The 25,977-nt window shown below is 39.4% G+C and overlaps 1 protein-coding gene across 2 annotated transcripts in view; it reads left to right on the plus strand.

Annotated features, from left to right (window-relative positions):
* The window catches only part of FGD6 (FYVE, RhoGEF and PH domain containing 6), a 116,257-nt gene that overhangs the window by 20,707 nt on the left and 69,573 nt on the right, over positions 1 to 25,977 (plus strand). The window contains exon 3 of one of the 2 annotated variants that reach the window (XM_076007100.1): positions 22,056 to 22,209. In XM_076007100.1, the coding sequence (XP_075863215.1) occupies positions 22,056 to 22,209 (154 nt within the window). The remainder of the gene's footprint in view (positions 1 to 22,055; positions 22,210 to 25,977) is intronic. The other variant, XM_076007101.1, reaches the window with a different exon arrangement.

A 25,977-nucleotide genomic window follows, 5' to 3' on the forward strand; every position in this document is an offset into this window, starting at 1 on the left:
CATTTTAAGCAAATAAATGCTGTAAGTCATACTGTAGAAAGCATGTTTGAATTCCTTCTGTGCACAACCCACTGGGCATTTTAACCCTATCTCCATGAAATAATTACTGTGCTAATTATAATAGGCTTCACTAAAGCAAGCCTCATAAGAAACTCTGCTTGGTTGTTGAAGGTAGAAATGAATATGTGAAAGTCCTCAAGCTGTGTTTCATTAAAAAATATAAAACCAGGCTGGGCGCGGTGGCTCACGCCTGTAATCCTAGCACTCTGGGAGGCCGAGGCGGGCGGATTGCTCAAGGTCAGGAGTTCAAAACCAGCCTGAGCGAGACCCCGTCTCTACCATAAAAATAGAAAGAAATTAATTGGCCAACTAATATATATAATATAAAAATCAGCTTGGTGTGGTGGCTCGTGCCTGTAGTCCCAGCTACTCGGGAGGCTGAGGCAGGAGGATCGCTTGAGCCCAAGAGTTTGAGGTTGCTGTGAGCTAGGCTGACGCCACGGCACTCACTCTAGCCTGGGCAAGAAAGCGAGACTCTGTCTCAAAAAAAATAAAAAAAAATAAAACCAGGCATGTGAGGGGTGCGCACGCATAGTCCCAGCTACTCGGGGAGGCTGAGGTGGCAGGGTCACTTGAGGTTAGGAGTTCAAGGCCAACCTGGGCAACATAGCAAGTCCCCATCTCTAAAAAAAAAAAAATCCTGTAATTCAGACTTTTAATTGATTTGTAATTTTTTACTCTCAATTTAATTCAAATTAAAATCTATGCAGAAATAGCTGCACAGTTGGCCTGGTTGTCAGGATGTTTCATCATCAAAGGGCATAAAAGTATAGGCTTACAGTTTTTAGTCTACAGGTATAAATACATGTATGTTTCACTGACTTACCTGAGTTGTTTCCTGCCTCTCCTCTTCCCCTGTGTCTCGTGCTAAAACAGAGGATGGACAAGGGACAGTGGTGTGATAGTGCTCTGAAGGCTTTTGTTATAGGACCTTGGTGAAACCCTGTGGCCTCAATCTGCCAGTATTTCTTGGCTGTGGTGCCCTAAAACTCCTGCCTAATGACAGTTGATTTCAGAGGTCTCTGATTCTAATGTACACATAGAGACATTTTAACTGCCAGAGGGGACATTTTCAAATGATTTTATTCTCTAGTAGCTAATGAGGCACTTCAGAGAGAGTTGGATTTTTAGATTTTATTTCATAGAATTTACATGGTAAATATGTAGAATTTATAGTAGATGTTAAACATCTACCTTTGTAGATGTTAAACTTCAGTTCCCCTCAGGTAAATCTGGAACCAAGTAATTATCTCCTATTATGTTCTTATCTCAGGCTGGTCTCAACGTTTGGAAATGGAGGGTAAAAATAGTCTATACTTTCGGTAAATTCAGGACAGTTCCTGCTCACAAAGAATGTACAATCAGATTTATCACTGTTTTTAATAAATTTTATTGATGTAATTGTAAATTCACATGTAGTAAATAAATAATACAGAGAGAAACTGGATATACTTTAGCTAGTTTCCCTAAATGGTAACATTTTGTAAAACTGTAGTAAAATGTCACAGCCGGTATATTAACATTGCTACAATCCACTGATGTTTAGATTTCCCCAGCTTTGCTTGTACTCACGTGGGTTTTAGTTCCATATAATTTTATCATAACGTGTAGGATCTGTAATCCCAGTTCCATCACCATAGGGATCCCTCTTCTTGCCCTTTTATGATCATACCAACCTTCCTCCCACCTCACCCCCCTATCCCTGGCTACCACTAACCCATTTCACACTTTTTTGTCATTTCAAAAATGTTATAAAAAAATGGGTGATACAGGATGTAATCTTTTGGGATTGGCATTTTTTATTCAGCATAATTCCCTGTAGATCCATCCAAGTCATGCTTATGAGCAGTTCTTTCCTTTGTATTGCTGAGTAGTATTCAGTTAAAGAACATCTGGGCTGTTTCCACTATGTGGTTCTTGCACATCAAGCTGTAATGGACATTCGTGTTCAGGTTTTTGTGTGAACATACATTTTCATTTTTCTGGAATAAACGCCCAAAAGTACATTTGTGGGTTGTGTGGTAATTGCATGTTTAGTTGTATAGGAAACTGCCAAATTGTTTTCCAGAGTAGCTGTACCATTTTGCTTTCCCACCAGCAGTGTGTGAGTGATGTAGTGTCTCCACATGCTTGCCAGCTGGTGGTGGTTGTCACTGTTTATTTTAGCGTTGTTGACAGGTGTGTAGGGCTGTCCTGTTGTGGCACTGTGCCTTCCAATCTCATAATCTTATCACCCACCTACACAAAATTGACCACATTCCTAAACGCCCCATTCTCTTTCAGAGCTTTGTTCCACTACCCAAAAAAACCCATCCCCTAGACAGATTATTTTTCATCTTTCTAGACCTAACTCAAATGTTATCTTTTGTGAACATCTCTCCTTCCAACATAGGAAAGGTAACAAAGAACACCCACTTCCTCTACCCTGTTGCTTTCTATCCACTTATCCAGGCCCGTTTTTCTAACATTTCCTATTCTCGTCAGTATATTATCTACTTATTTGTTTGATTACATGTCTCTCCTACTAGAAGACAGCCTTCCTGAATGGGACTTACTAAATTTTGTTACAGTGCTTTATCCTCAGTGCCTAGAACAGTGCCTGTCACACACTAGGTGCTTAGTAAATATATATTGAAAGAATAAATGAGTAAGTGAATTTTTGTATATTTGTGTCCCCACTCCCTTCCATAGCATATTGCCCAGCATATCTTATTTTTAGTATTATAAAAAATAATAGCTAACATTTACTGAATTGATTTTACTGAATTGTTTTCAAGCAGTGCAGTAGGCCCTTCCTTGGTCTTCTACTGTTGCATTACACTAACTCATCATTCTATCATAACACTTTATTAAACTCCTTCTGCTTCTGCCCCCCAAAATATGTACTGTCTACCCTTCATACCCATTGGTTCTACATCTGTGAATTCAGCCAACTCTGTATCAAAAATATTTGGGAAAAAAATGGATTGTTGCATCTATACTGGACATGTATAAATTTTTTGTTCTTGTCATTATCCCTAAACAATATCATATAACAACTATTTACATAGCATTTACATTGTATTAGGTGATACAAGTAATCTAGACACGATTTAAAGTATACAGGAGAGGGCCGGGCGCTGTGGCTCACGCCTGTAATCCTAGCTCTTGGGAGGCCGAGGCGGGCGGATTGCTCAAGGTCAGGAGTTCAAAACCAGCCTGGGCAAGAGCGAGACCTCGTCTCTACTATAAATAGAAAGAAATTAATTGGCCAACTGATCTATATATAAAAAATTAGCCGGGCATGGTGGCGCATGCCTGTAGTCCCAGCTACTCGGGAGGCTGAGGCAGGAGGATCGCTTGAGCCCAGGAGTTTGAGGTTGCTGTGAGCTAGGCTGACGCCACGGCACTCAGTCTAGCCTGGGCAACAGAGTGAGACTCTGTCTCAAAAAAAAAAAAATAAATAAAATAAAGTATACAGGAGGATGTACATAGGTTTTATGCAAATATTATACCATTTTATAGAAGGGACCTTGAATATCCCTGGATTTTGGTGTCCTCAAAGATGGGAGGGCCCTGGAACCAGACTCCCACAGGGATGACTATATGAGAATAAATATTGTGAGAGATTACAAGCACCTTTGTATCCTTGGCTCCAGCAGATACCTGGCACAAATTAGGTGGTCACATCTGAGCAAATAATGGTCAGTTTAAATATTGCTTTTACTTGTATGAAGTCAGAATCCAGCTGCATTTTGAGTAAACCAGTATCCCACTGACCATCCTTCCAGAATGGTCACAGGAAACATCTGTTAATTTTGGAAAGACGTTATACCGGTTTGGAGAATTACTGCTATTTGCTAAAACAAAGCTCCCTTGGAGAAGAGAAATTGAGTTAAAAGGCCTCACGTTCATCTGTCTTTATTAGATACATAGTGAGTATCCTTCCATATTAAGGAATGGTTATGCAAGAAACATTCCATTTCTCCAAATCCACCAATCCTATTACTAACCCTGCTGGAAGAAGGCATGGAGTCTAAATTCCCACCCCAGTTGAAAGCAGCTCTTAACAGTTTCTTAAGTAGTACAGATCTTAACATATCTACATGTGCTATTCAGAAAATGCGAAGACAGTTGTCTCACTGAAAACATCTGTTCTGGTGAAACTTTTTAAATGAAAAAATTGGCCCTGTGTCCTACATGTAGTTAATACTGAAAGTGAAAAAATCAGGGTGGTCTGTAAGTAGCTTTGGAGTTACCAAACATTTACTAAAATGTCCTGGTGAAGGGCATGGTGACATTTTTATATAAGAAAATATAACATCAGAATGATATAGCCATCTAAAACATGTTTTCTCTTATAGGGCGAATTATCCACATAATTATTTCAGGATTCCCATATGTATCTTTCTGCCAAAATGTATTATTTTAGACTCTTTGCTCTCTTGTCTCCATATAGCATATGGATATGGCTTAAATAAAGTGTTCTGTGAGCTCCAGTATGACTAATTGGTTATCCATATGGAAAAAATTTAAGACTATTACCTAAAAGAGCTACAAAATCTTTTAGATAAATGTTATCTTAAGACAGCTTCTCACCTGTTCAGTCTCATTGTATAACAGGTAAAATATGCTTATGGATTTGCAAAGATAAGCTATGAAAGCTATTTAAAGATTATATCTTTTCTCTTAATGTGTTAAATACTATTTCCAGTTAACAGGTACTTATTGCAAATTCACTGTGTATGGAGCACCATATTCTGGAAAATATGAAAGGAACTTTCACGATGAAAATTGGTACTAACACTTTAGTGAAGAATATAAAATAATCTGAATGGTGAACGTTTTCAATAACTGTTAAATAAATTGAGTTGGTCTCATTAAAATACTATATGAAATTTTTTTGTAGGGAAAAATTTAAATGCTATAAAAATAAGCAAACACATTAGCTTTAGGTAGGTTCAGGAGCTTTTTTGATGGTAAAATGAGTTTAGGTGTTTTTTTTACCCAGTGGTTACTTGATTAACTATTGATGCTTTCATATAGTAGGATAAAATAAGATCTTAGCCATTTCCTTGAATGTGACCTTATTAGATTAACTCTTCGTAGTAGTAATTCTAAACATCTTTGATTCTTGTTGAACCCTCACACTGTTAAGAAGCAAAAACATTTTTTAAAGTATTTTTAATATGCTCTTCTGTGCTCTACAAATTAATATTTTATCTGCCTGCTCATTGAAATCTTGTTTCCCAGTAAACTATCTGTGCTGGCTGTTTCGTGAATGCCCTGTGGGTGGATTCCATTAAGTAAAAATCTGTGACTATGAACACAGGTGTTGGAATTTACAGAAGCTTCTGTTTTACTATACATACTTATCTGATGCTCAGGGTGAAATCATTCTTTCTTCATTACCTTATAAAGTGCAGAGAATTTATCATTTTCCCAGGGGGCATGGAGGGGGGAGTAGAAGGGGCTTAGAAGAGTCATTTAGACACTGTCTACAGGAAGTAGACCAAAACCTATTGCCATAATCCATATGTCAGCATGGTCTGATCTTTTTTTGCATTTTGGGGGAAGACCAGCTAGGGATAGCTGTCTCTAATCCATCCTCTTTCTTACCTTTGACCTTTCCTTCTCAAGTATTAAAAAAAAAAGTTTGTGAGAAATACTTACAATAATTGAGATTAATAAACTTGAAGAAGGGAGAATGAAAATTTTCAATTCTTTATGTATAATTTAATTTTACAATTATTTAGAATCCTTGTTTTAAAAGGAAAGTTAAATGTGCGTGAAGTGAGAAATAAAATGTTCCCCCATTTCCTTTTTTTTTTTTTATCTCCCTTCCATTCCATGGGAGAGAGAAGGTTTTTGGGGGATTTGTTTTGCTTTTCAATATGGAAAGTTTTAGAATAAATGGAAAGTTTAGGTGTAGTTAAACTCTGTCCCTAGGAGGCTATTATTATCTTTGAGGTATTTGAGAAAGACTGAGGCTGACAGCACTATTTCCGCCAGGCGAGGAACCAACCCTGTCTTCCTTCTGTGTGACCTCTGTAGCTAACACAAAGCCTGGCCTACCAGGAGCTTAGCAAACGTCTCCTGTAACATGTGCCACACACACAGGTGGGTGGGGCTTTGTCTTTCTATCTGCTCCCTATTTCTCTCCTTTATCTTTATTTTATTTTGCTGTTTCTGGTATCTTACTTTCTCCTTACTTTCCTTTTTTTGTGTGTGTGCCTTTAGCAAGTGGCTCAGAGCAAGTGATCAATGTTTTGAAATGCAGTCTCCTAGGCTCTTTGCACTTTAGTTCAGTATGAAAATCTGTATCTAGAAAAGAAATAAGGGTACTCTGCTTTCTTTATATTGCAACATGAAGTTTATATTACCAAAGGAATTAGCAGCTTCATTGTGCAGATGTGACACATGCTTATCACCTTCTTGGCCTGTGTCAGTCATCAGTGTGATCATTATTAATCAAAGAAGGACAAAGTTAGCCTTTAAGAATGTACTTGAAAAAGTATCTCAATCTAGTGGAATTCCTCTAGATTAGTCATTATTTTATGTTGGTGACTAAACCTCTTTCAGAAATAAGAGACAGTAACTGTAATCATTCTGAGTTTCAGGATATTACTGTCCAAGTAGTAAGCTATCAAAAATAAGCAGTGAAATTAAACTCAGAGAACAAGCTCTAGGAGCAACCTGCTGCAAAACTGTGGCTCACATGACCTCGGTGTAGTTCTTTACTCAGACATCTAAGCTGGCGATGAGCTGTTTCACATGACTGATAATGCAGAAGCTTCTTGCTGAAGTAATGTTCCATATAATTCTAGACTTTTTAAGTGTCTACAGCCATAATTTGTCCTTCTAAATATTATAGATAACACTCTTTAAGTATATATATGAAGAGAGAAAGAACAAGTGAGCAAATGAGATTTCTATGTGCAAGGCATTGTTTTTAGTGCATTATTTGCATTAATTCATTTGATCCTCACAAAACCCTGTGAGGCAGGCATTATTATTATCCCCATTTTATGGTTGAAAACCTGAGGCACAGTGAGGTTAAAAACTTACTCAGTTTCCCCTACTCAGTAAGTGGCAGAGCTAAAATTCAAACATAGTATTGCTCCACAGGGACTGTACTGTTTCTTTTAGGTAATCTGTATCAAGAGTCAGCAAACTTTTTCCATAAAGGGCCAGATGATAAATATTTCACGCTTTGCAGGCCATAAGGTCTGAATTGTACCCATTCAACTCTGCTGATGTGGTGCAAAAGCAGCCACAAACAGTGTAAAAACAAATGAGTGTGGCAGAGTTCCAATAAAACTTTATTTGTGGGCACTAAAATTTGAATTGTTGGCTGGGTGTTGTGGCTTACGCCTATAATCCTAGCACTCTTGAGAGGCCAAGGCAGGAAGATCGCTTGAGGTCGGGAGTTTGAGACCAGCCTGAGCAATAGTGAGACCCTGTCTCTATTAAAAATACAAAGAGGCCGGGCGCGGTGGCTCACGCCTGTAATCCTAGCTCTCTGGGAGGCCGAGCCGGGCGGATCGTTTGAGTTCAGGAGTTCGAAACCAACCTGAGCAAGAGCGAGACCCCATCTCTACTATAAATAGAAAAATTAATTGGCCAACTAATATATATAGAAAAAAAAAAATTAGCCGGGCATGGTGGCGCATGCCTGTAGTCCCAGCTACTCGGGAGGCTGAGGCAGGAGGATCACTTGAGCCCAGGAGTTTGAGGTTGCTGTGAGTTAGGCTGATGCCATGGCACTCACTCTAGCCTGGGCAACAAAGCGAGACTCTGTCTCAAAAAAAAAAAAAAAAATACAAAGAAATTAGCCAAACAACTAAAAATATATAGAAAAAAATTAGCCAGGCATGGTGGCACATGCCTGTAGTCCCAGCTACTCGGGAGGCTGAGACAGAAGGATCACTTGAGCCCAGGAGTTTGAGGTTGCTGTGAGCTAGACTGACGCCACGGCACTCACTCTAGCCTGGGCAACAAAGCGAGACTCTGTCTCAAAAAAAAAAAAAAAAATACAAAGAAATTAGCCAAACAACTAAAAATATATAGAAAAAAATTAGCCAGGCATGGTGGCACATGCCTGTAGTCCCAGCTACTCGGGAGGCTGAGACAGAAGGATCACTTGAGCCCAGGAGTTTGAGGTTGCTGTGAGCTAGACTGACGCCACGGCACTCTAGCCTTGGCAACAGAGTGAGACTCTGTCTCAAAAAAAAAAAAAAAAAAAAAGAAATTGAATTGTTTATAATTTTAATGTGTCACAAAATATTGTGGTTTATTTCCACCATTTAAAAATGTAAGAACCATTCTTAGCTCATGGACTTTACAAAAATAGGCAGCATGTTGGATTTACCTAATCATACTCTACTATATATGTGTGAGATATTAGGATAAAAATCCATTCATTTGTTCATACAAGTATCATATTAAGTTCTGAGATTACCAGGGGTGAACAGAAACAAAAACTTTCAATTCCTCTTGTCTTTCTGCTTACTTGGTAGATCACGATATTCTCCCTTTTCTCATGCCTGCTTTTTAAAAATTTGTCTTTATTTTTTGTCCATTACGTGTACAAGACATATTGACATTATCTCATTTAATCTGCATAGTAGGTGATATTATGCCAATTTTATATTAATAGTTTAGGGAAGTGTAGGATTATAGAACCCAAATAACTAGCCGGTTAATACGCAGCCAAGTGAGTGGTAAAGCCTAGCTTCAAATGCAGGTCTGTCTTAGACTGAAAGAAGCATTTTTTTCTTCTCTGCTGCCTTTCCTTTACACCTAGAAATGTATGCAAATTGACGAAATGTTTGTGATCCTGTCAGAAGCGAATGTGTTTATCTCACATCTTGAGTGCATTTTTATTTTCATTTCCCTTCCATTTTCCCTGACTCTAGCTTTTGAAGATGTTATCTGAGTTTGATAGAAATGTTGTGATTTTTCTTGATTTGTCCCAATCAAAGAAGCTAAAAATAAACACAGAGCTGTTCAACACTGTAACTGGGGGAAGGAGACACTGATGTGTGGGATTAAGAGTAGAGGAAGAAATCCATGTCTTTTCCTGATGCACTTTGCAGTGTCCCCGGGGAGCCCTCAGAAAGAAATGAGTTCCGTAAGGGTCTTTGGAGTTAATGATAATTTATAACTGGTCCGGAGTAGGCCTTGTAAGACAGATCTCTTGTGAAATGGTGAAATTGTTCATGTGTAGTTTTAGCTGTTTGTTTTGTTTTTTTATTTTAGACAGAGTCTCACTCTGTTGCCTGGGCTAGAATGCCGTGGTGTTAGCCTAGCTCAGAGCAACCTCAAACTCCTGGGCTCAAGTGATCCTTCTGCCTCAGCCTCCCAAGTAGCTACAGGGACTACAGGCATGCGCCACTGTGCCCGGCTAATTTTTTCCATATATATATATATTTTTTAGTTGGTCAATTAATTTCTATTTTTAGTAGAGACAGAACTTGCTCTTGCTCAGGCTGGTTTTGAACTCCTGACCTTGAAGCAATCCACCCGCCTCGGCCTCCCAGAGTGCTAGGATTACAGGCGAGAGCCAGGGCGCCCAGCCCGTGTGTAGTTTTAAATAAGGAAGTAGAGCAACAGTGTAACCTCCCCTCCCTGGCTCTTGGTGGGCTCTTAAGAAGCCTACTGTCCTTTTCTCCATATCAGTGGGAACTTTTCCCCATATCAGTGGGAAATCCTAGTTATGACTGTGGTATTAGAAAATGACACATTTAAAAAGAAAAGAAAATGATACATTTAAGTAGGTTTGGATAAAATAAAATCTAGGCCTGAAACCTTTGCATTTAACTACTGGTTTCCTTGTAATTCCCCACCATTTTATTATAGTGGGGTCTACATTTAATGTAACTTTTAACATTCTGTAACAGGGATTATTATGTCACATTTCTGTAACATGTAACATTAATGCCTTTAACTTGAAAATTGCTCGAGTTTATCAGGGCAGAGTCTGGATGTCTATGCAAAATCTAATTAGGCATACATGAAGCTAACTTTAACCTCGATATGATTTCTCAGGATAATCCTATTGGAAACCACCAGTGCACCTGCTTTGTACCTCAGGATCCCAAAGAATGGCACCCTCTTTAGTGGTTGTTTTAATTATCTCCTCTTCACCCCGTTAGTGAGAGAGGGATTCCCACCCTGGGATTATGGGAATGGCTGAACATATGATTCCCGACACTGGACAGTTAAAGTCAACAGCAGTTTATGAGTCACATATTCATAGCCCAGGGGAGGAGAACACAGCATGCCACACCTGGCCACTCAGGGGTTGTACTCGGGAACTGGGGGCTGTGGGAGGCAGGTTGGGGTGGCCATTGGTTTCCATGGGAGGAGGTGATTGGCTTGTTTCAGTAATTCTGCAGGACACCAGGGACCTGAAACCCACCACTCAGCAGGGTGAGCAGGCATTGTGATTGATCCCTAAGATAAGGAGGGTTATTTGGCTAAGGGACCTTATCTGTGGGAGCAGATAAGACAATTGTAGTTAGATCATTCTGGGCCCTCCTGATTTTTTTCCCCAGGTATCAAGGCAGAACATAATATTGAGCCTTAATTTTCACTCTTACTCCACAGTAGTTTTGTACTGAGTTATAAACAAGAGTATAGCATGGGCAGAGAGAACAGTCATATTTTCCAAAAGTCTCACCACTGTTTCAGTGGCTATTAGGATTATGATGACGAGACATTAGGGGAAGCAATGGGGCACCTCTGCTTACTCACCAGCCAGTTTTGCCCCCCTGGCCTGGCTCCCCTGCTAGATCTCTTACCCTAGTGTTAGAACTTGGCAAAGCCAATGGAAGGGGTTTGGTTTGGATCCCAGTTCCCATCATGGATGTATGATTGCCTCTGCCTTGGCTACCTGCCAGCCCCATTGGCAGTAGGGACCTCTCTCCAATTTGGTGGACTCTCCAACCTCTCATCACATGAAGTGCCCTCCCCACACTTCCCTCACCTTCCACCCAGATCACCATCCTCCTCACTTCCATTCCTACTTCTAAGTCTTTGCTCACAGGGTCTCCCCTCTAGTCCTCTCCCAGTTAGGATCCTCTTGACTTTGATTTGCTGGAGTCATCCTTGGCCTGCATAGCCTACTTATTTCTCTGGCTGCATAGCCCCAGTGTCTGTGCACCACCTTTAACATTTAGCATCACAGGAAAAAACAAACATTTAGCATGCACTCACTTTTAGTTGTCTCTTTATAGAAAGTGGCACCTGCCTTTATCCTACTTACTATGTTAATCACAATTCCTTCTGTCTTTATCTGTTTAGGAAAGTCTCAGCAGGAAAATAAAGGGAAGCAGCCAATAGAATTTATAGTTTGAGCCCCTAAAATAATAAATGAAACGTAATAAGACCTCAATGAAATGTTTATTGAGGCCGGGCGCGGTGGCTCGCACCTGTAATCCTAGCACTCTGGGAGGCCGAGGTGGGCAGATTGCTCAAGGTCAGGAGTTCGAAACCAGCCTGAGCTACAGCGAGACCCTGTCTCTACTATAAATAGAAAGAAATTAATTGGCCAACTAATATATATAGAAAAAATTAGCCAGGCATGGTGGTGCATGCCTGTAGTCCCAGCTACTCGGGAGGCTAAGGCAGCAGGATTGCTTGAGCCCAGGAGTTTGAGGTTGCTGTGAGCTAGTCTGATGCCACAGCACTCACTCTAGCTTGGGCAACAAATCAAGACTCTGTTTTAAAAAAAAAAAAGAAAGAAATGTTTATTGAAATAAATGACATGGCCATTTTATATGTTTTAAGTATTATTAAAATATTTGTAAAAATATATGTATAAATGTCTATGTGTAAATGTGTGTGTGTATGTAAATATGAAATTCTCTCTTATAGCCATCCGACCTCATTATTTATTTCTAGTGGCCTTTATTTGTTTTGGTACTAAGTAGGTACATACAGTATTTTACATGGTGAGGAGGTAAAAAGGGGAGAAATGATATTGGGTCAATCTTAACTTTATCTAAAAACTTCTTATTTTCCAATAAAAGAAACATCATCTTTGGTACAATGATGAAACTGGATTGGGAACTTGCTTTATTTTGTTGGAGGCAATTTTAGGCTCAATAGGAATATGTTTCTATTTGTATTAACAGAGATTTCTATCCACATTTCATAAAGCACATCCTAATTTTATGAAAGCAAAATTGATGGAAATTAAATGTTTGTTATTTATTTTAGGTAGTGCTTGTTTCAGGAGACATTTTTGTAACAATTTATTCCTTTCTAGCTGAGAAAACTCAGGCTTGACCCTAGTGCTTCCCAGGTAAGCTGGAAGGCAAAGAGTGTCTGACTGTAATCAAGCTGGGCTCCTCCTGTGTGGTTAAGATAGGGCATGGTCATCCTAACTTGTAGGCCAGGGAGCTCTTCCACGACCCAGAGAGAGCACTGTGGGAGATACACTGTGCTGTTATGGTGCTCTTCCTTTTGGCATGGTTAACAAGTGTGGTCACTCTGTGGCCCCTGCAGGCCTTTGAACAAAGCTATCATCTGGCTAGCCAGAAGATATTTGTTGTCTAGAGACTTAGGCTAATGGTTCTTCCAACAGACCCCTGCAGGCGGTAGGGGAAAGCCATAGCCTATAATTTAGCAATCTAAGAAATAGTTAAAAGATGTGTTGAGAAGTCTGATAAAAAAGTAAAATTATTTAAAAAAGAAATAGTTAAAAGAGATTTAAAAAAACAAAGGCATCTGGCTCACACCTGTAATCTTGGCACTCAGGGAGGCCCAGGCAATGCTGCCTGGGAGGATTGCCTGAAGGAGTTCCAGGCCAGCCTCTCTACAGAAGACAGAAAATATTAGCTAGCCTGGTGGCATGTGCCTATAGCCCCAGCTACTCAGGAGCCTGAGGCAGGAGTATCACTTGAGCTCAGGAGTTTGAGGTTGCAGTGACGCCACTGCACTCTAGCCAGCAGTGACAAAAAAAAAAAAAAAACCCATAAGGCAACCCTGACTGCTGAAAATACTTACACAGACCTCTAGACCTAGGGATTGGGGGGGAAAAAGGGGAAGAACAGAAGAATATGTTTATTTTTAATTCTCATCACCCTGGAAAGGAAATAAATTATCCCCAAAGAGTTTGTATACATATAAAAATATATGTGTGTGTGTATGTATAAATACATATATGCTTTGAATCGCCTTTTATAAAACTTTCAAAACATTCTGTATTTGGGAAAGAGGTGTTCTCTGAAAAAAGTAATAATGCATGTGATAACAATCTTTAAAAATGTACCAAAGAGTAAATAAGGAAATTTCTTTCTTTGTTACCTTAGGACTTGAGTCCCAGAGGCAACCATACTTACCAGTTTCTTCTGAATCTTTCAAGGACAGCCCGTGTGTACACCAGCATATTTGTACGTGTGTATACACATACACACACACTTTATATATGTTTTTTTGTATATGTGGTTTTTTTTTTCTTTTCCTTCTCTACACAAATAGGAGCACAGTCTGAGCCTTGATTTCTTTTTAACCTGGCAATATTTCCTGGAGAAAGAGCTGTGTCATCATGCATAGATCTACCTTATTTTTTAAATAGCTGTTTAATGATAGTATGGTTAGACCACCAATTCATTTAACTAGTCTGTTATTAATGGCCACTGATGGAAACTCCCTTTAAAACTACTTACTTTGAGTTAAACCTTAAGGACTTTAGAGCCAATATACAGCCTAGGCAACATAGTGAGAACCCATTGCTACAAAAGATTTTTTAAAAATTAGCCAGGCATGGTAGTGCGCACCTGCAGTCTCATCTACTGAAGATGGTGAGGCAGGAGGATGGCTTGAACCCAGGAGTTCAAGGCTGCAGTGAGCTGTGATTCAGCTACTGTACTCTATCTAGCTTGGATGACACAGCGAGACTCTGTCAAAAAAAAAAAAAAAGTTACATAAAAAGGGTGTAAAGCATCTGGGTAGATTCTTTAAGGAATTTTGACTTCGATTTGTTTTTTAAACCATTTTCAGAGTTGTCTTATGAGGACTATATTTTAACACCTTGACTGCCACACTAGAAAAAAAAAGTTTTTCCCTAGGACCATGGTGTTTTATTAAAACAAAATGATCCTTTCTAATTTGTTATTTTTTATTGTTTTCTGTGCGTGAGTTATATGCAACACATTCCATGTTTTTGGCATTAAATTGTCAATATTAATTGTAACAATAAGAACATCAACAAGTAAGATTTTCATGAATCAACTACAGGGTTTTGCTGCAACCAACTCAAACTGACCTGAGTTAAATACAGCTCACATGGCAGTTAATGTATTAAATAGCAGGCTCAAGGTACTGATCCTGATTTCATTTTTAATCAGTAGGGTACAATTCTAAGAATCCTAGCAATAAATGTATTCCTGGGGAAGGAGATGATAATGGTAATTATGAGGGTGGAGGTTGCTCCTGGAAAATGAAGTAGGCCTGTTTTTCAAAACTCCATCATTGAAGTTTGGTATTTCTTCCTAAAAGAGCCACCCAGAGCCAGCTTTCAACAGTTTCTAGTTTATATTTCAGGGAAGTTGGATATTTTTGTACAGTCTCTTTTTTTGAAGCTGTAGAACCCTAGCTTGCTAGTTTTAAAGGCTTGGTTGTTAAAACCTTTCAAATTCATGAACCAAAACAAAACACTAATTATGTACATTTTGTGTTATAAGATCTTTTCGTTTTTTCATTCTTTTTTCCTCTTTTCTTTTGGATAACAAACTCCTATTATTGCCATCTCTTTAATATTTTAGTGATTTTATTTATTTTTATTTTGTGAATATTGATCAAAGACTTTAACTCAAAAAGTTAATATGCTACGTACATTATAGGATTTTTTTCCCTCAAATCAAGATGATAAAATCATTAGTTTTTGGTTTTGTGGGTTTGTTTTTTGTTTTTTTTGTTTTTTGAGATAGACTCTCGTTCTGTTGCCGGGCTAGAGTACAATGGTGTCAGCCTGGCTCAGAGCAACCTCAAACTCCTAGGCTCTAGCGATCCTCCTGCCTCAGCCTCCCAAGTAGAAGAAGTACAGATGTACACCAACACGCCAGGCTAGTTTTTTCTATTTTCAGTAGAGATGGGGTCTCACTCTTGTTCAAGTTGGTCTCGAACTCTTGAACTCAAGTGATCCTCCCACCTCAGCCTCCACGCCCGGCAAAAATCATTAGTTTTTAAAATTATAGTTTGTCCTAACCTCTAGGCAGGCAGCCTCTCAAAAGAAGATTTAAAATTAGTATGTGTACTTCTTTTTGGAGGGGGAAGAGTTTTTGCTATTATACTATAATAAGAACATCAGCATCCACAGGCTTACGTTTTATTGAAACGTTGGATTTTTTATGTGTGAGATTTTTGTTTGTTTGTTTGTTTGTTTTAAGTCAAAGCAGTTAGTAATGGAGAATACCTACCAGATGATCTGGTTTACCTCCCAGGACAGACGGGTCACATTTGTTGAACCTGATATTTGTTCAGGTCAGATAAGTCTGCCTCAGCCTCTATGTTATCTCTTGGCTTTTATATTCTGTCACCTGGCTCTGCACATACTTAAAACAATTGTGCAAGATCCTATGTTTGGAAAGCCTAAAAGCATGACACAAATACATGATACTTGCTTTATTAGAGGATGCAAATGGCTACGTATACCTATTTCCCAAGTCTTGCCGTGTTTCCTACAAGAATTAGAGAGATGACTTACCCGTTTTAGGGGTAGTTCTCAGGAAAATCATCTGAGTAGGGGATGGAGAAAATTCCAGAAGTACTGTGTAATTGAGAAGAGGACTCAAAAAGGAGAACAAGAAGGGTTTTTACATTTTTTTCATTGATTTGATTCATAGTTTCACTGTGACACTGGAATCTGCAGTTCTGTAAGGTAACTGAAGTAATAGAGTAAAATGTTTTCTGATAAAACCAACTAAAACTAATTTTCTGGTGAAAGTTATGAACCAATTATATATATATATATAGTTAGCATATTTTAATAATTATTAAAAATCTTATTTTAAATTATTTTGCTAATCTTTCCATGTAATGTTCATCCTTCAAGTCCTTCCTTAATAGTTTTTTCCGCTCATTCTGTGATAAATATGAGAGCCGCCTAAGGAAACACATAATCACCAAGTCATAATGAGACAGCATTTGAAAAAGAATTATAACAACATCCTGAGGACGAGCAGGTTCTGTTCACTTTGGGCCAGCAGTAGAAAGAGGAAGAGAAAGATCACGGAAGTTCAGATTTACATGTTGTGACTTGGAAATGAGAAAGAAACTTCTGAAGGTGAGGGTATTGCAGTGGATGTCTTTCTTCAAGTTTGGGTGGAATTACATGGAATATTCTTTGGTTAAGGGGCTTAGAATACAATCACAGGCAAGAGAGAGAAAAAGATAACTGGATTTGTCAACAACAGAGGCGACTGTTTTAAAAGCATTCCTCAGCTAACTGCTTCTCCTTTCCCTTCTCCCAGCCATCTTTGTCCTTCTCCTTCCCTTTGCTGGAATTCTTAATTTAGTGGAGACTCTGCAGGATGTTTTTGCGGTCAGCCCAGGCAACTGTTAATGCTTGGCTCAACACTGTACAGGTTTTTTTGTTCCTAAAAACTCTTAGAGGAAATGGATTAAGTATTTTTCAAAAGACAAATCCTTCTAAGTTAGAAGGAATTGGTTTTGAATTCTTACTTGAAAGAGAAATTTGATATACTTTTAGTGGAGGATGTACTGTCCATATATAGAAACAAGCATATAGGAAAAAAAATAACTCATTTTTTAAAAGTGATGGCATTGAATAGTCATTACTCCAAATGCATAGGTCTTGGCACGTAGAATTGAAGGAACAGTTACTATCAGTAGGAATTTATTTCTGATTTTTACTTGTCTGTCTTTGTTCCAGTATACTAGGAACAAACTGATTTTCTAGAAACCAGGCTCCTTCCAGAAGCAAATCTGACTTAAGAAAGGATGACCTGGGGAAGTCGAACCTGGGCTTTGTTTTGGTTGCTGTTACAGCTTACTTTCCTTTCACTTCGACTATCAAATTATGTACTAACTAGGCAGGAAGATGTGGAGGAAGCACTGTGTCCTGTTCAACTCGCAAAGCAGACAGTGTTAGGATGTTATCTTCCTGACAGTTGGGAAGGAAATAAAAAGAATAGAAGAGCCCCACACTATACGATTGGCATCAGTATGGAATCCTTGTTTCATTATCAGAAGTCTAAAATTATCTAGGTAGATTCAAAAGCTGCTAACGATTGCATGGGAAAATAGCTTAATTAACAGTTTTACCATGGATCCTAAATGCCATCTTTCCTGATTTTGCTGCTAAACCCATTTTCTTTCCTATAAAATCAGGTCCCCTGTTACATATTTCTGTTTCAGTCCATGTCACCTTCATTCTGCTGCTGACCTGGAGTTGAAACCTTGAAGTCTTTCATGAGTTTTCCTCCCCACCCCTTCACCCTAAGTCCTGATGATTTTTCTTCCTTTTGCATCTGTCCCCTTCCTCTCAATTCCTGATGTAGCCATCCTGCTTCAGACCACCTGTACCATTGAAATTGAACACCAATTGCCTTCTGATGTAATTTTCATTTATTCAGTAAAAAATTCTTGGCTGGGCGAGGTGGCTCACGCCTGTAATCCTAGCACTCTGGGAGGCCGAGGTGGGCGGATTGCTTGAGGTCAGGAGTTCAAAACCAGCCTGAGCAAGAGCGAGACCCCCGTCTCTACTATAAATAGAAAGAAATTAATTGGCCAACGAATATATATAGAAAAAAAAATTAGCCGAGCATGGTGGCGCATGCCTGTAGTCCCAGCTACTTGGGAAGCTGAGGCAGGAGGATTTCTTGAGTCCAGGAGATTGAGGTTGCTGTGACCTGGGCTGACGCCACGGCACTCAGTCTAGCCTGGGCAACAAAGTGAGACTCTGTCTCAAAAAAATAAAAATAAAAAAATTCTTGAGGGCCTATCGTGTGTCAGGCTGTATGCTGAGGATGTAGGTGAAAAACACAATTTCCTTGTCCTTAGGAGTTTACATTTTAATGGGGGAACCAAGTGTACCACTGTACCACCAAGTGCAGTCAAGTGAGATGGTATGGAATTCAGAGGAGACACTAAAGTTTCCTGCAATTTCATAGCAGTATTTTTTGATCCATGTAGGTTTTGTTTTCTTTTTTTTTTTTTTTTTTTGAGACAGTCTCGCTTTGTTGCCCAGGCTAGAGTGAGTGCCATGGCGTCAGCCTAGCTCACAGCAACCTCAAACTCCTGGCTCAAGCAATCCTCCTGCCTCAGCCTCCCGAGTAGCTGGGACTACAGGCATTCGCCACCATGCCCGGCTAATTTTTTTTTTTGTATATATATTAGTTGGCCAATTAATTTCTTTCTATTTATAGTAGAGACGGGGTCTCGCTCTTGCTCAGGCTGGTTTAGAACTCCTGACCTCGAGCAATCCGCCCGTCTCAGCCTCCCAGAGAGCTAGGATTACAGGCGTGAGCCACCGCACCCGGCCATGTAGGTTTTTTTAAAATTTTTTTATTTTAGCGTATTATAGGGGTACAAGTGTTATGGTTACATATATTGCCCATGCCCCCCCCCCGAGTAAGAGCTTCAAGCATGTCCATCCCCCAAACGTTGCACATCTTACTCGTTGTGGTTGTATATACCCATCCCTTCCCCCTCCCACCCTCCCGACACCTGATAAATGTTACTCCTATATGTCCACTTAGGTGTTGATCCGTTAATACCAATTTGCTGGTAAGTACATGTGGTGCTGGTTTTTCCATTCTTGAGATACTTCACTTAGTAGAATGGGTTCCAGCTGTATCCAGGAATATACAAGAGGTGCTATATCACCATTGTTTCTTAAAGCTGAGTAGTATTCCATGATATACATATACCACGTTTTATTAATCCACTCATGAATTGATAGGCACTTGGGTTGTTTCCACAGCTTTGCAATTGTGAATTGTGCTGCTATAAACATTCGAGTGCATGTGTCTTTTTCATAAAGTGACTTTTGAGCTTTTGGGTACATGCCCAGTAGTGGAATTGCTGGATCAAATGGTAGATCTACTTGTATCGCTTTGAGGTATCTCCGTATTGCTGGGTCTGCAAACATGTAGTTTTAATATTGAAAGCTTTTTTTTTTTCCTTGTTCTTAAATGTTAACTTTTGCACTTTGATTTCTTTTCTATCCCTAATGGATATAGCAACAACTAGTTACTGTCTTCTTTTCTTTTTGAGTCGGAGTCTCTGTCGCCTGTGCTAGGGTGCCATGGTGTCAGCCGAGCTCACAGCAACCTCAAACTCCTGGGCTCAAGCAATCCTCTTGCCTCAGCCTCCCAAGTAGCTGGGACTACAGGCATGTGCCATCATGCCTGGCTAATTTTTTTTTCTATTTTTAGTTGTTTGGGTAATTTCTTTCTATTTATAGTAGAGATGGGGGTCTTGCTCTTGCTCAGGTTGATTTCGAACTTCTGACCTTGAGCTATCCACCTACCTGGGCCTCCCCAGAGTGCTTGGATTACAGGCATGAGCCACCGTGCCCGGCCTTTACTATCTTCTTAATAATAGCTCTTCAAATGTTTGACCAAGAAACACCTCTCAGCTCTCTCTTTAGTCAAAATAAACTTAATTTCTTCACAGGTGCTGCATTCCTATTACTAATTATCCAACTCTGTCGATAATTTGGAATCCAAAACAGTACACAGATGGAATGATTCAAAAAGCCTTTAGAGCAGAGTTTCTCACACCTATCACTAGGATTTTGTTACAACACAGATTCTGATTCAGTAGGTTCAGGTGGGGCCTGAGATTCTGCATTTCTAAGAAGTTTCCAGGAGGTGCTGATACCACTTGGAAATTGAACATGTGTCCTGCTAAGAGGGTTTTGGAAGATGTAAAGAGATAAAGAATTAAGATAAAAACAAGTGAAGGGGGCCAGGCAGGGTGGCTCACATCTGTAATCTTAGTATTGTGAGAAGCTGAGGCGGGAGGATCACTTGAGGTCAGGAGTTAAAGAACAGCCTGAGCAAGAGTGAGACCCTGTCTCTACCAACAGAAATAAATAAATAGATAGATAGATAGATAGATAGATAGATAGATAGATAGATAGATAGATAGATAGATAGATAGATGGGTGTAGTGGCAAACACCTGTAGTCCGAGCTCCTCAGGAGGCTGAGACTAGAGGATTGCTTGAGCCCAGGAGTTTGAGGTTGCTGAGAGCTATGATGATGCTGCTGCATTCTACCTGGACAAGACTCTGGCTCAAAGAAAAAAGAAAGAAATAGGTGAAGGTATGTTTTTTTCTACCTGTATGGATGGATCCTGTAGTCTGTACATCCTGTTAACTCACATTTAGTCTTGCTAATCTAAAACAACAATTACCTACTCAGCTGGTTTGGCAGTGAATCTTGCCAGTGATCTAACTAGAAAGCTTCCACCCTCCCCCCTCCCATGTCAGCCTTTGGGGAGTGAGTCTCTTCCATGTCATAGTGAGCTGTGATAAGGTGTGCACCCACCTAATGGAGGCTGCGATATGATTCCCTGAGGCCCTCAGCCACTGAGTAATAGGAAACCCCATCTTTGGCAGTGGGAGGTGTTCCTTTTGGCAGTCTGCCAACATCCAACTGGTTTGTGTAACAGTCAGGCTTCAGGACTGGCTTCTGAGGCAAGTCTGTATCCTACAATGTGTAGTCGGGAACTGACGGAAAATTTATCTTTAGCTTTTAAGATTCCCGTTAGAAATTCTCAACTTGTATCTTTGGCAGTTAAGTGACCTGCCTGTGACCTGCTCAGAGAGCCTGCCAAAGTGGAATGCAACTGTCTCTTTATTCTGCTTGAGTGTTTTTTTCTGGTGATTTTCTGTGGATCTTCTACTGGCTCCACCTATCTTCTTCTGTTCTACAGATATTCTTGTAGACCAACGACAGAAAAGCAGTTGCTACAGGCATTTTGTTCCTGCGTCTTTACAACCAATGTTAGAAAGAATTATTTCCGTCATCTCTCTTGGGAACTTTCCTATGGAATTCCCCCCACAGATTGGGTTGCAACAATGGCTTTTAGATTCCTGAGATCTGTCTCAGTAGAAACCGGCAAATCTTGATGATGTCAGTCTGGGGAGGAGAGTTGGTAAATGGCTTGTTTTCAAACTTCAGCCTGTGTCAGATTCACCAGGAAGGCTTGCTAAAATGCAAATTGCTGGGGCCCTATACCCCTAGAGCAGGCGTCCTCAAACTACCTGGCCTGCCGCCTAGCGGATTTTATCTGGCCCTCTGGGAACACCCACTGCCTGTTCTGCTTAGCAGCTGATTCCTCCTGGGCCCACAGTGTGCACTCTCCAACAGTCTGAGGGACAGTGAACTGGCCCCCTGTTTAAAAAGTTTGAGGACCCCTGCCCTAGAGTTTCTAATTCAGCAGGTCTGGAGCAGCGCCTAAGCATGTGTAACATCTGCTGTTCCTTCTCATATTATTGTGATTTGGGTACATAACAGTGATGACTAGAGAGAGGGGTGGGCACCTGTTCACAATAGTACACGCACTGTTGATTGTCAACCCCATCATTACCTTTCAGTCCTCATAGGTTTGTTACTTGGTTTTTGTTGTTGTTTTAAACTCTGAGGCCCAAGGAAGCAGCGACTCTGGTGTACCTGTGCAGCCAGTGCCCTTTGTGGTAAGCAAGCCCACTCCATATAAGGCTTCTTGCTTTATACTAGAAGTAGAGAACTGATCTTCTAGGGGAAGGATATATGGAAGAATAGGATGGGAACAGTTAGGAAACTTACTTCCCACGCACCTTCCTATCATTAAAATTTTTTTAAATGAATTTGGGTTTTGGGCTGCTGAGACAGCATAAAGGAAGGGGAAGTTTGGTAGATCTGGGTCTTCCCATTCCTCTAAATCCCTTAGTCATCCCTTGCTCGCATTACAAGGATAAGATGGTTGGTTTGGGTTTTGTTTCGCTCGTACTCCTTGTTATTAAAGGTGGCTAATGAATACTTTCTCTTACAGCAGTTCTGGAGCATTCCAGGAGGAACAGAATGATCTCCATCTTGGTCTTGGTGACCTTCCCTCTGATGAGGAGGAAGACATCAACAGTTCTGATGAAGACGATGTCAGCTCTGAGTCCAGTAAAGGAGAGCCTGACCCACTGGAAGATAAACAGGTACATTTTGGTTGTTCCTACTTTTGGGTATTTTGGCTTCTCACTATGCTTGGGGATAATATTTATCAGCCTGCTAGGCACAAAAACCTTGGTGAGTTTTCTTACAATTTATAACACATTTTCCAAATTTAATTTTAATTCCTGCTATAATGTAGCACCTAACATAGTATCATATTTCTAAGCTCCTGTCACTTAGAGATTATTTAGTCACTTAGAGATTATTATTTAGAGATTTTTGAGAAATTATTTTTACTAACATCTCCTGACTTTCTTTTTGGTACTGAAAAGCCCTCTTAGGATTGTTACTTGTAATGCTACCAATTCTTCTTAGATTTTTTTTGAAAGGAAAGAATTAAATGCATTTCAGATTCAATCAAATCTTCTAAGGGATTTGATTTAGTAAGGATTGCTGTAGTAGTACATTATTGTTTGCTTTGAGATATTTCAGTGTGTATATGTTTGGGGCAGCACAGTATACATGAAGATTGTCCATCTGCTGATAGTTGTTCAAGATGTGTCACAGGGGCTTCATTATAATGTCTCACTTAGTTTGGGGTGAAGTCTATTTATCTGTTTCATTTTAAATCATATTTCTTTTAATTAATATATTAATAAAGGAAAAAATTATTATATTAGCATAGTTCCCAGGATGTATTGGATTGTTGCAGCAAGATAGAATTTGAAATGATCCATACAACATGTCAAGCCATAGAGAAAATCCATGTCACCTAATTCCTATGCCATAATTTATCACTTTATTATCCTTCCTGTTTAACATATTTTTTGCTCTGTTTAAATTTATTTTCAGCCTTAAAAGAATGGCACAAGTACAGTTGTCTGGATTTAAGTCCCAGCTCCACCAGCTACAATCTGAGTAACCTTGGGCTAATTATTTAACATTTTTGGACTAAAAAAAGACTAGTACTTATAGAATTGTGAAGATTAAATGATTCGATGTATGGAAAGCCTTAGAACACTGTTCAGTACACAGTAAGAGCTCAGTGATCATTTGTTTATTATTTATTACTAGCAAGACTTCCTTTCTATACTGTAAGGTATTAAATCATGGTTTGGGGAATAACCACTAGAAATTAGTTAGGCAGGTGAATCTGTAAAACTCCTGAGGCATATGAATGACTCTGTTCTTCGTAAAGACCCAGCATTCCTCAGCAGCCTCAGGTTTTACTTTACTCTCTTTGACTCTTGTGTCTTATTGGCATCTTTCTTGCTAAAATTTGAAAGCTCATTTCCCACATTTCTGCTTCATGAACATATATTCTAAAATATTTATAGAATGCCAACTATGTCCTAGGTACCGCTGGTATTTACTAGAAATAAACAATGTTCAAGGTCCAAGCTTCTATGGCACTCACATCCTAATGGGACAAGAGGATCCATAAATGCATAAACAGGATGAACTTCATAGTGCTATGGGCTATGAAGGGAACAAATCAGAGTGGTGTGCTAGAAACTGAGAAGGCTACTTTGATTTTTTTTTTTTTTTTTTTTTTGGGAGACAGGGTCTCACTATATTATCCAGGCTGGTCTCAAACTCTTGGGCTCAAAAGATCCTCCAGCCTCTGTCTCCTAAGTCCTGGGATTACAGGTACACGCCACTGCTCGTGGCTTAAGGAGGCTACTTTGGATAAAAGCCTCTGAGAAGGTGATATTTGACTATTTTTTTAATGTCCTTTAAATTTCTTTTTTCTCTTTTTTTCCACTAAATCTTTCATCTGTTGTCTTTTTTTTTTTTTTTTTTGCCATGTTCCCTATCATCCTGAAATTGACTAAGATGTAAATGACTGCCAAAGCCTTCGAAGAATTTGAGGAAGATGGCCAGGTGCGATGGCTCATGCCTGTAATCCTAGCACTCTGGGAGGCTGAGGCGGGTGGATCGCTCAAGGTCAGGAGTTCGAAACCAGCCTGAGCAAGAGCGAGACCCCGTCTCTACTATAAATAGAAAGAAATTAATTGGCCAACTAATATATAGAAAAAATTAGCTGGACATGGTAGCACATGCCTGTCATCCCAGCTACTCAGGCTGAGGCAGTAGGATCGCTTGAGCCCAGGAGTTTGAGGTTGCTGTGAGCTAGTCTGATGCCACAGCACTCACTCTAGCCTGGGCAACAAAGTGAGACTGTCTCAGAAAGAAAAAAAGAAAAAAAAGAATTTGAGGAAGCGCATTCACAGAGCCTTCCTCTCTAAGGGCCATAATTAAAATTAACCATTACTCTCTCTGATGGGCAACCCTAAGTTCTTTTCTTTTCGTAACATATTCTATTCTATCATTTTGGTTATTTGTTTCTTTTCCATGAACCTTTTTCAATCGCCCCTTATACTTGAAGTGGTGACCAAAATTGGTTCCCACATCCAACTAGGGATCTCCCTGATAGATGGTCTAAAGAAGGATTAATCTCTGACCTCGTTGTGTTATGCCTCTTCCCAACATATCCTGTGATAACACTGCCTGGTTGACTCATTCATTTTGTGGGCAGTGGAGACTCCCAGGGTTCCTTCCTCTATATTTGTGCCTGCCTTTCCTATCCCTTCCTGTATTTATACTATTGTTTTATGCTCTTAGTTGTGCCACACTGCAATATCCCAGTTAAATCTTTATCTTTCTTTTAAATGGGGCCATTTCTTTGGTTAATCAGAGACATTTCACATTTTTTTACCTGATGTCAGTAGCACTGATAATTTCCCTCCTTTAGAATTCTCAGCCACTCTAATGAACTTACTCTTTGTCTTGTCATCTGAGACAACAATAGCAGTAATAGAATAATCTGACTCTCCCTTTCTAGACAGTTGTTGACCCATCTAGCCACAGCCTGGTGAATACTTTTCTCTCTATTTTTCTTAGGCTTAGTTTCCCCTTCTTTAAAAAGAGAAGGGAGTAGAGTGGATCCTTGTCCTTATTTGCTAGGATGGTGTGATGATTAAATGATTATACCCTGTTTAGAACACTGCCTGACACAAAATGAGTGCTTAATAGATTGTTAGTTATTATTATTGGTGTTTATGAAAATAAGCAAGCAAAATCTTAAATATCTTAAGTCAAGCTTTATGTAACCTTACCAATTAATATATTCTTTTAAGTTTGCCTTTTTTATCTTTGATGAGTAAATGTCAAACTTGTAACATGTAAGGCAGTATTTGTTTTACTGGAAAATTTTGAAATTTGGCATTTTTTATTTTTCTTAAAGGAGGTGGGGGAGGAGAGTATGAAGGTTGGCATTCTAAGACCTATGTTTCAGTCCCAGCTCTGCTGCTTACTCGCTATTATGTATGCCCTAGATCAGATAATTTTTAAAAGTCAATTACTTTATTTACACCAATCTTTTTTCACAGTAGGTTTTAGATGAATTTATTTATGTAAATAAATTACATAATACAAAAAGTTAAAGAAATCAGGGTGTTAATAAATCGTGCTCTAATTAGTGGTCATCCACCTGTAAAAGAATGGAGTTGGACCTCTTCCTTTTACCAAGAACAAAAATGAACTCAAAATGAATCATAGATTTAAATGTAAGAACTCAGGCAGTAAAACCCTTAGAAGAAAATACAGAATAATTCTTTGTGTCCTTGGGTTAGGCAAAGGCTTCTTATCTACAACAGCAAAAGCACAAGTGGTGAGAGGGAAAAGTAGGCAAATTGGACTTCATCAAAATTAAAAGCTTTAAGGCTGGGCGCAGTGGCTCACGCCTGTAATCCTAGCACTCTGGGAGGCTGAGGTGGGCGGATTGCTCGAGGTCTGGAGTTCAAAACCAG

The sequence above is a fragment of the Microcebus murinus genome, chromosome 10 (genome assembly GCF_040939455.1).
Source record: "Microcebus murinus isolate Inina chromosome 10, M.murinus_Inina_mat1.0, whole genome shotgun sequence".
In the NCBI taxonomy this organism is placed as follows: domain Eukaryota; kingdom Metazoa; phylum Chordata; class Mammalia; order Primates; family Cheirogaleidae; genus Microcebus; species Microcebus murinus.